We start from the raw sequence: 11,291 nt of genomic DNA, 5'->3' as shown, positions 1-11,291 counted from the left end.
TGAGTGCAGTGACTGCTCTTAATGGATTTTTATGCAGGTGCATTATTATGGATATTTCCTCTTTCCTTTTTCTTTATTTGCTTCTTTTTTCATTTTTCATTCTGTCATCATTTATCCCTTTCCGTGGTGAGAAATTAATGCGAGAATTTTGAACGTCGGGAAATAAGGAGTCGGGAGATTCCCTCGGCATCTGGGGATCTTAGCGGCAAGGTGCCACGCGGTGGCCCCTTGTTTGAGATTCAATTATCGTAATGCGTGCAGGGGATTTCGATTTCCCTGGAACAGAGCAGCCAGTGGAAAGGGAAATGATATAAAGAGCAATATGTGTATGTCTTTTCTTTTTATCAGCCAGACTTCTGCATCAAATGTTTTACACATGTGGATAGAGTGACTGACTCGTACTTTTGATCTGCATTCAACGTTTCACATGTCCGACTATTAGTTATCTGCTATGTGTAGCGCGATGTTAGAGCTATCATGCATACGTTCTGAGTCATTCTGTGCTGCTAATGCAGATGATAACAATCTATGACTACAGCCATTCTGATGTAGTGCATCACATCTCTGTGAAGGTCTCTATACACTGTATGTTTGAAACAAGGGAATGGTATGGTGGAGAGTGGTGTAGCTTGGCTATTTTGCAGTGGAGACAAACATACAAGTTGCATGAGAAGGTACCAGGGCACCGTTTTCATAATGAAAGTTGTCAGTCTCTGACAATAACTATAGTAACAGTCAGTGACCAGAGCTTCTCAGCCAATTCAAACCAAGGATTTTGCTGAAATTGTCGGATACTGACAACTTGCATGAATAGCTCTGATTTATTACTAATTTTGAACTGAATTTTCAGGGATTGTTTTTCCTATTAAACTCAAGTTATTCAAACCATTTTTCAGTATGGAATGCAGCTGCACATGACATTACACTACATTAAAATGCATTACAATGTAGTACAAAACACTGAAATAAAAAACATTATATTGTAATACATTGTCATTTCCCCCCTTTGTGGAGTGATTATCACATATAAAGGTGTACAACAATCCAATTTTCATGGCAGAATACCTTGCAAATACATGTATCATTACCAATGCTAGTCAAAATGAAACAAATATGAGAGTTTTTAGAGCCATCTGGGTATACAAAAAGAAAGAAAAGAAAAGAGGAAGACACCCATTTTGAGTTTCCTTTCAGATGGTTAGTCAAAAACCAGCAAAGTAGTGGGAGGTGAATGTGTTTAAAAGGGTTAGTTTTTCACATGTATAGAAATAACCCTTTTAAACACATTTTAGTAATAGAATACAGTACATTACTGAAAAATGGCATGTCCAGGTGAGAAAAAAAGGCATTAAGCATCCTTTTTGCATGTGTTCATATTAGTTCATTTCTGGGTTTTTTTTTTTAATGATAAGATTTATCCATAAGGCTTTGGTTTAATTGCTTTATATGAGTGCAATTTACACCATTTCTGAAGCTGAAAAGTCATGCATAGATGTCAGTTCATGTACCTGTTGTATAAGCTGTGTATCGTATGGTGGTTTTAACTTTTGCAAATTTCATAAAATGACTGATATTGCAAACTCAGCAACATAACAAGATAGTACTTCTCTTATTATAAATGCAATGTATTCCATCTACAACAAGGTGGCAGATAACTAATTCTACATCTTGAGGAAGGACACTACATTTCTTATTTCATCCCGGAGGTTATTAATCATAGGTTTTAAACACTTGTGAAAATGTCTTACAAGTTTCAATCAAAATACCATGCTCATGAAATGCTTAGTGTATGCCTAATGTCTATTACAGTGTGCATTTTTGGAGGTTTTCTTGTTTGTTTGTTTTTTCTGTCTCTACACATTTGCCTTAAACACTCTTGCCCTCAGTCAGGGCTTTGGAATTTGTAGGGTATATAGATACATGTATATATGCCAGAAGAGCAGAGAATTGCATTCACAAAAGGGAAATATATGCCACATGAGGATTTCTACCTTGCGTCTTCACCTATCCATTCAACTTTTTACTGCCTCCTAAGTGAACTAATTACCTACCATATCATGTATAACATAGCAGTATGTTTAGGGTTCAATTTTTCCTTGAACTTGCTTCTTTGCTTTTGTCGAAATTGTCTTTCCATCTTCTATGTTTTCTCATCGTCTTGTTAGTATTTGTGTCCTGTGACTTGCTGAGAGAACATGTCCTTTGCAATTTCATTTTGACCGGTTCTCTACTTCGCGGTAACCCCCTCTCCCTCCTATTTTTTTTTTCTTCTTTGTGCTCTATCATTTCATTTGCTTTCTTCATCCCTTTTTTCCCGTCGCAATGCCCCGGCCTCGGAGTGCTGGAAGGACATGTCCTTCGTATCCGGATTTGCCACGTCTGCGCCAATTTAACCCCCAAATGAGAATAATGCACTTACAACCACCCGCCACTTCCACCCCGAGGGCAGCCCAGCGAGCTGGTGGTGTCCGCAGCACAGCAAGAGCTTCCATCCAAAATCCCTGCTTTCATCTGTATATTTTTTTTTTGCAATATGTTTTCTATAAATCTGCTTCTCTCTCTTCTTTTTTTCCCCTTCCTCTTCCTCCCCCCCCCCCCCCCCTTTCCATGTTGTCATCCTTTTTCTGTGTCGGTTTTAGTCCACAGTATTGCCATGCTCTGGATGTCTGTGTGTGTTTCTTTGTGAGTCTGTCTGTTTGTCCATCTGCCTCTAGCTTCCTGTTCTTCTGTCCTCTGCATGTACGGCCATCTCCTCTCTCCTCTTCCCCCTCACTCTTTGTCTCTTCTCTCTCTCTCATCTCCTCCCTGACCGCATCCCTCTTCCCTTCTGTCTATCCTTACCTTAATGTCTGGTATCTCTCAATGTGATACCAGATTGTGCACCCATTCTCCTCATCGCTCGCTGGATTTGACTTCACTCTCCACAACCCATGTCCTTGTCTCTCCCTCTTCCATCTCATCTCCTCATCTCCCTGGTATCTCTCTCCTCTCATCCTGTTGTCATGGCAACCCAAGTATATCCACACAGAATCACTGAAGAGTGAGAGAGACAGAGAGAGAACTAAAAAGGAGTGTAAGAGCTGAAACAAGTAATAGAAATGTGATTTTCTTTTGAATTTTGTCAGAAGTTTTCTTCTCCTTCTTCTCTTCATCATCAGGGTCTGTTACTTTCTCTTCTTGATGCTCAAATCCCGCCTGATGTATTTCACCCATATTGCATGCTTAATTTATGAAGACCTTTCATTGATGCCATCCGTCTATTATTTCATCTCCCACAAACTGGGTGGTGAGTGTGTGTGGGGTTAGGGAGAAGGGAGGAGAGATGGTATGCAGAGAATAGAGGCAGGTTTGATCAGAAGTGCCAATAATGGCAAGAGACGGCATGAAATATCGATGAATACCTCTGTGATAATTAAATTAACTGCAGAGAGCGAGCCACTGGTGTGCGAACCATCTCGTCTTGTTTCCCTCGCACGTTCAAAGGGGTGCTATTGTGTGTCCGAAACAATGCCCACCCTGGTTTAAATGGTTGGCCTCTGGCCGCAAGTTCTTGATCATTTGGACATCAAAGGAATGGATGCATTCCTCATAGTTGCCGTGTCAATCAGATGAGGAAAAAAAAGGAATCGCCATGAAGGGTTTACCAACAGGTGCATTTGCAGTGTCATCCTGGTCATTAATTTCAAATTTCCAAAAAGGCTCCAAAATGGGTCAAAATTGTGAATCTTTAAAAGTGCAATATGCTCTAAACGCGGGGTAGACTCCTGGCAAAGACTACTTTGCTTCATAGAATGCAGAAATGATGCCATGCATATTCAGATGGCCATCGGCGAAGACCAACAGTAGTGGTTTCATGATAGATTTAAAAGCTGTATAGAGTATAAAAAATGGTTTGCAGCTTGGCTACTAAAGTACAGTCAGGTTAGGTTAAAGCACAATACCCCACCTTGTGCAGGTTGATGCTGAAAAAAGAAAGAAAAAGGAAAATGAAGCTAAAATCAGTTGAGTAGAATGATAGTAATTTCATTGAACGCGGACAGAAATTGGGAAAAACTGGGATAGGCACATGTTTTTACAAAGTTGAGGTATAAGTAGCAATTGTGTATGGAAATCAGCAAAAGAGATGATGGCAAAGTTTTGATTTTGTTTGTAGAAGTGCACCAAAGTATTGTAAAAATCACTTTGATCTGAACTGTGAGTTGTTGCCGTTCTGTTCCTGATTGCCACATGTGGGATGGAGGTGTGTTGAGAGCAGAAGAAGGGTGTGTGCTAGTGGGAGGCTTTTATCAGCATTCTTCATTTGGGATAACTGAATGGCAGAATGTATCACACTACATCATGGCACAGCTAGAGTCATCCCCAGTCGTCACGGCGAAGCTCACCCTCGTCAGAAATCACAGTTCTTTCCCTCTCGCAGCCTTGAAACAACACCCGCCCTCAATAGCTCTCGCTCCACAGTCAAAGGGAGAATGACAGTGATGAGAGTGCTGCGTGGTTTCAGCAAGAACAACGAGGGGTGGTGGGGGGGGAAGAGACAAAAAGTGCTTGTTTGAGAAAGAGCTGAGTAATCAGGCTGCTTCCACGTCGCCTAGCAACCCCTCCATCCTTCGGCGGGAAATGGATGCATTTAGAGCGAGGTCCGGAGGAAGGGTGAATTATTGAAATGTACACACATTATCCCATTAGCGCGGCTCTACTTAGTCATTCTTGGAATGCAAGAAACTGACAAGATCTGCATGTAATTTCTCTTGTCTTTTTCCCTTCCGCTCTTCGCCACCAACTTTAAAGGCTGCACACCTCTTCTGCGTCCCATGAATAGGTGATATAAACCACAGTACATTAAGAAGGCTCGTGAAAAAAGTACCTATTTTATGATGGCATTGGATTTCAGTTGTAATGTAAGATAGACAATTTCAGGAAAAATAGCATTAGAAACTGTGCAGTACGTGAATCAGTTCTTTCACACACACACATAGAACTGGTAAACTTATATGTTGGTCCCATTTTGATGAAAAAGTGCCCATGAATTATTTTAGTGACAGTGATTGGAACTACAGGTGTAACCCATTTACATATTTAATGCTAATTGGTTGTGCACATGCCAGCTGTTGCCATGGTGACTGAGATTATGGTGGGTTACAATTGTTTGACAATGTTTTGCTGTTTGCTTCAAATATCATTAATAGGAGAGTTACAGGCAGAGTAAACTTTTCAACATGCACAGACAGCAGCTGACAAAAGCCCTGTCATAGACATACAAATAATGCAGACAAAATCTCGATCAAGAGTTGTTGACACATGTATGAATGTTAAGATGCCATTACAATTTACATGTAGCTGCATCTTGTGGTATACTGCAAATCCAGAAACGTTTGCGACATGAAACTTTTCTGATTTGGAGTCTATGGCCCTTTTCGCAGCATGAAACTTTTGCGAATTACCAACAATGAAAGAGATTATGAATATACTACATGTAGTAGTGTTACAGGGATTTGTTTTACATATTTTGTGAATCTTGGCTCATGAAATTCAGAAAATTTCCATGCACACGTACATGTCTGGTTTTTGTGTTTACGCTGAAAAAAAAAAAAAAAAAAACCATGGTACACGTCCTGTCTGGTATCTGAATATAAAATTAACACCAGTCTTTGTGCACACTGATGTAATGGAGTGTTGTTTTATGTCATGCAGTAAGGACATGGAAACTCAGAATAAGATGTATACAATTACATGAATAACAAATACTGTTATCGTTATTGTTGATTAAGAAATTAAGTAAACCAAAAACAATTGCAGCTTGAAACTTTTAACGAATTTTGAGCCGACGTTTTGATTTTTTTTTTTCAGCATGAAACTTTTATGAATTACCCCTGGCATTCAAGGCATCCTGTAGACAAAAAACTTTCACATGCATTTTATTTTCAGGAATCTTCGCTCCTCACAAAATTTGCGAAAGTTTATGATGCACGGGAACATTTCTGGTTTTACTGTCGTTAAAGTTGATATTATGAACATCATCATCAGCATTGTTCTTTACTAGTGAATGCGATGCTTTGGCAAATTCTCCAGACCTGAGTTTCTGCAATGGTAATATTATTCAATCAAGGCTTACCATTCCAGCCTGCGCTGGTAAGGGAGATTGTTTGGGAAAAGGATTAAACAATTTTGCCTCCATTACCACAGGAAGTAGAAGCAGTGGGGGTAAAGTCAGAACTATCAATTAGTCTCCTGACTAGGTGTTTTGTGTTTACCAACTCTGTTTGCTGATTGTCTTATGGTAATTATCCAATTAAAAAAATATAGTTTGTCGCTGGCAATTTGTCGACCTTTTCTCGATGGATGCCTGCCATTTGTTAAGCTGATGGCATTTCTAGAGCTAGAGGTTTGTCAGGAAATTTGGAAAATGAGATGGTCTCTGTTCCCTGATGTCCCCATTTCCCTTCTTTTCTCTGCAAATCGTCAATTAGGGACTATGTGTACTCTTTAGGTTTACAGTCATTTATGCTATTCTCACTGTGGTGGGGGGTCAAAGAATGCTCTTTATATTTCCAGTGGTTAAACATTGTTTTGTTTTGTGGCGAATGAATTGATTGGTGGAGTTCAGTTTGTTTGTTTCTATTCATTTCATGCAGTATTTGCTGGGTCTTCATAAAATATGTAAGGTTGATGTGATTGTTTAATATTTTAGGTTGTATTCTTACTCTTCTGTCTGCCACTGATGTGGTAAAACAGATTTAATTGACTTTTGTATTTGAAGATGGAGATTTCAGTAATTTCATCTAATTGCTAACAAACAACTTCTTTCAACAAAACACAAAGGCTGTGCGTGGATTCAGAGGGCAGTATTTCATGAATGCCTAGTGTTCAAAAACTTTTAATGGATTTAAAAGGGGATATGGACAAATTGAAACTTCAGTTGTGATGTTAAAAGCAGATGAGAGCAGTTCTCTTAGAAAGATAAGAAAACACTGTCGAAAGGAAGAAAGAAGACAAATAAATCCTTGAGCTATCTTTTGTCCTTCAAGGCTACTTGTTCTCAGGAGATAATGCAATCACAAATACATTTGTAGATGTACAGAGAGTAATGCCATCCTCTTATTTGAAGTTTACAGACATGATGTACAAGGAGTAATGCCATTCATTGATGGCATGTACAGTCATGACTCAGTACGTTCGTATTTAGGCACGTATGTGTGTACAATGTTATATAAATACACATGCATAAAATTGAACTTACATTCATACACATATGTGCTGTGTACACACAGATAACAGCATAATCCCGCTACGTTTGTTGCAAATATTGAACAATGAACAAATTTTGTTCATAAAACCTACATCACAATAGTAAAGTTAATGCTCGCTATCTGCATTAGATGAGAAACTATTCCCAGTAGCAGGTTGCTGTACTGCACACAGGTATTGCCAATAACCATTAAGATAAGGAATTGAAGGATATGGTACTCTCAAAAAGAAAACAGATCAAACAGTATGTGAAGTCTGTACTTTTGATATGATGTGATTACCAGGAAACAGAATAACCTTTAAAAGGTCTAAACTACAAAAGCAAAGATTCCTCATCCTTACACTTATTGTCAAGTTCTCAAGTTGGGGAAGGTTTGGCAGTGGGATAAATGTTGTCTTGTGCCAATCTCTACTCATCAATTGGCTGAGTCCTCGTCTGGTCTCTCGTTTCATAGATGATGGGAGAGGTATTGGATGTCCGATAGTTCTGTAGGCCCGTGACATCGTTATCTCTTGGAAGTCCGTGAGGATGGGGGGGGGGGGGGAAGGAGGGGTAAGGTGAGAACGGAGGAGGAAGATGCAGAGCCTTTTGTCTTGGAGACGAGCCTGATTGGGTGTTGTGTGCAATTGACCTCCCAATGTTGTGATCACAGATCCGAAAAGAGAGCCCTCCTTTTACATGCATCAATGAGAAGATGGCGAAGGTGTTATGGGGGGGGGGGGGGGGGGCAGGGAGGGGGAAGGGGGTCAGCATGGGGTAAGGGTGGTTGAAGAGGCAGATTTACTATCTCATAAATCTTGCCAAAACATCTCAGGGAGTGAATCCTTATCGCAGGTCGCGACAGCCATCGTGGGCTATCATCTTTTCCGTATCCGTGCATCGACAGACGCTCAAGCCACGCAGGACGCGAGAAGTTGGTGGGAAGATGGAAAAGAAGAAAAAAAAAAAGAAGAGAAAAAATGCAGAGAAAGGGAGGAAAATAAGATATTCAGGTATGAGAGAAAGAAGAGACAGGAGGAAATTTATTAGAGATGGATAGAGTGAGAGAGAAAAAGAGAGAAAAAAAAAAGATGACATTGGAGCAGAGGCAAGCTCTTTGAGGGTCCTCGTGTGGTTTGGAGTGGCTTCTCCACCGTGTCTTAGGTGTCAGACATGAACAAGGAAATCCCCACTGCCAATCAACAAAAACAAGGTCCAGCTCACAAAAGAAGTGTGCGGGGTAGTGGTGGTGGGGGGGGGGGATGTGATGCGGTGGAAAAAGGAGAAAGAGAGATAGTGGAGGAGATGTTCGCTTCTTATGATTATGATAATACTCCTATGGTCTTTCACAAGTGGAGCGCTGTCGTCGACCATTTCAATATGGATGCAGATCTAGGTGGATGGTGGCGCACAGCTCATTCAGTGAAAGTTGGGGGAGAAGAGGAGGGGGGTAGGCAGATACGGGAGAGGAGGAGATATTAGGGTATACCACTTTCTCCTAGCTCAAGCTGCCACACTCCCCCCCCCCCCCCTTTACCCCCATCTCCCCCTCTCTCCCTCTCGCGTGTAGACGGGAAGATGAGCTTGCTAGAGAAGACGGTTGTTAGCTTTGGCTGTTCGGATTACATCTGAAGGAGGCCATCGGGACTGTTATGTGGTCCCTGCGGGATTGGGCAGGAGTAGCAGGGCTGCTGCTGCTTGCAAACGCCGGCTCAAGTGGACCATGGACAGCCTTCCGAAAAATTGATTTCCCCACTCCCCGGGTACACATGCTTGTTGGCAAGGGTTGCCTGAAAAGCAGATTTCAAAAGCAGATATTTGTTTTTATGTTTCTTTTTCAGCTCTCTCTATCTCTCTTTCTCTCTCTACCTTCAACTTCTCTCCTCAACTCACTCTGTCTTTATGTCACCTGATTTTTTTTTTTCTCTCTCTGGCTTTCCTTTTTTTTTTCATTGCTGGCCTGTCACCATTTCAAATTCCTTTTGCCGTCTCATCAAGCCGCGATTTCCTGAGCATGATTCATCGTGTCTATTCAATAAGAGTAGGTCAGGTGGAACCCATGTATATAAAACCAGAATATCATTTCTCTGACAACTCTGGTGCACTCGTGGAAGGCTCGAGCCGCGAGTCCTCGAACGCATCCCGTGACTGGCTTTGGCGAGACGCATTTACATATCTGTCGTTTGTCGCCTCTCGAAGCCAACCAGAGATTGACTCACTGAGGATTCAAAGTCGGTCACCATTCTCAGGCGTACTTTTGGCAGTATGGTTCTCAAAAAAAGATTTCAAAGTCGCAGATGTAGAATTTTGATTATCTTCCTTTTAGACTTGACTGTCAAGTTAAAGAGGCTAGTGTCCTATAAACATTGAATTACCTTTTTTTTTTCCTTTTGTGAAATGGCTTCACAGGGTGAGCAATGGTTCCACCAATACTAAAGGAAGCTCTCCCTCAGATCTAACATCGTAACAACAACTTTTGCATTTCCCCCCCCCCCCAAAAAAAAAAATCATAAGAGTGAGAAGATAGCAATTAAAACTATGTCAGTACACTTTTATCTTTTGAAACAAAGGTAACAAAACAAATAGAAGTGTGCTCTCAAAAATTCACAAAAAAAAAAAATCTTATCAATAGGTTTGCTTTTGTGGTGTACACTTCAGACATAACTTTTTGAACAGAAGAGATTCCATAAAGGAGGGTAAAAACTTAGTTGAAAGGTAAAAACTTTCACATCTACTTCTGTTTAATTTCTAACATGACTCTATTCTTACATGTTCGTTGAGTTGCCTAGGAAAAACATAAGTTGTTGTACTGAGTGAGATACATTGTGTAGGTTGTGTATCAACAAAGCATTGAATTGGCAGTCCACAACTCTTGTTTATGTTGTTTCTTATGAGATGATAATCATCAAATGATAAGGATACGTGCTGACCCTCAATTTATCCATGCAGAGATATTGTGGAGCAACCTCCGTGATTGGCACAGCTGCGGCAACAGTCATAAGTGGAAACAACCAACTTTATCTTACCTTTGATCTAGCGAATGTACGGTGACTAATTGATAGATAGAGGCAATGTTGCACTTTGGATCCTGCGAGGAAAATTCCTCTTGTGGTACGCAGCGGTAGAACTGCGAACATTTGTCAGGTGAAATCCTAGTGATTTCTGGCAATTGCGAGGGAAAAGTATGCAATAACCATAAACCTTGAGCAAGGATTTGTGATAACAGGGTTAGCTGTCCAAAAAAGAAGGAAGAAATATTACAAGGTTGTAATGAATTGAGTTAAATCAGTGCAAATGTGGGAGTGCAAATACAGCTTGTATTGTCCCTAGGATTTGTAAGCCTCATTCAGACATTCTCTTGCAAATGTGGAGTGCCACTTTCCTTCCGCATCGTTCCATAATCTCGGCCTGTTCTCTTCCGTCTCCTCCCCCCCCCCCCCCCTTAACACTCTCAATACCAGTAGTTTTGATGTACCAATCCTTGCTCAGTGAAGAATGATTGCTTACAGTATGGACAGACTTCAGACAGAAAGACAAAAAAATAGGTTGTTGCCAGTGGACTGTGATGCATTATTAATATCCACCCGAACCCTATCCTCCAAGGCTTAAAACTCAGGCGTGCTGTGAAAGCTCTTTTGGGTGGTTGCGTTTAATTTCAGCAGTTTATGTCAGCTCTGACACGGGTAGCCATTTTCCTGCCTAATACCTTGATACATGCCAGGCACGGGAAATATTAATCCTATTTGCATTGCAACCGTTCTTTCTCAACCTGGTCCTCCACCCATTTTTTTTCCCAATAAATTTCATACATCTCTCTATTGAGAAGGCTTGCACCGGTACATATTTAAGATTTGTACTTTTAATCCTATTAACAGGTGATGTTGGCTCACAACAATAGAGCAAATGGCCTAACGCTCCTTGCAGGATTCCTGTCAAGTATACCGTATCTGGTATTACCACGGAAGACCCTGTAGTATACAATGTCAGCATTTTGAGTTACCGGTCCGTGGAGGGTCAATAAGCCGCTTAGGAAAATTGTAATCCTTGCATCTATTACGACCAGATT

General features: G+C 40.8%; 1 protein-coding gene across 1 annotated transcript in view; it reads left to right on the top strand.

The window, feature by feature from the left end:
* LOC140230568 (S phase cyclin A-associated protein in the endoplasmic reticulum-like) overlaps positions 1 to 8,857 on the top strand; it is a 67,332-nt gene extending 58,475 nt beyond the window's left edge. The window contains 2 exon segments of the mRNA XM_072310710.1: positions 8,061 to 8,159; positions 8,796 to 8,857. Coding sequence (XP_072166811.1) covers positions 8,061 to 8,159; positions 8,796 to 8,857 — 161 coding nt within the window.
* The last annotated feature ends 2,434 nt before the right edge of the window (positions 8,858 to 11,291 follow it).

The sequence above is a fragment of the Diadema setosum genome, chromosome 7 (assembly GCF_964275005.1).
Source record: "Diadema setosum chromosome 7, eeDiaSeto1, whole genome shotgun sequence".
Lineage (NCBI taxonomy): Eukaryota > Metazoa > Echinodermata > Echinoidea > Diadematoida > Diadematidae > Diadema > Diadema setosum.
Note: the sequence above shows the minus strand (reverse complement) of the source record. Positions and strands in the feature narration are given on the sequence as shown.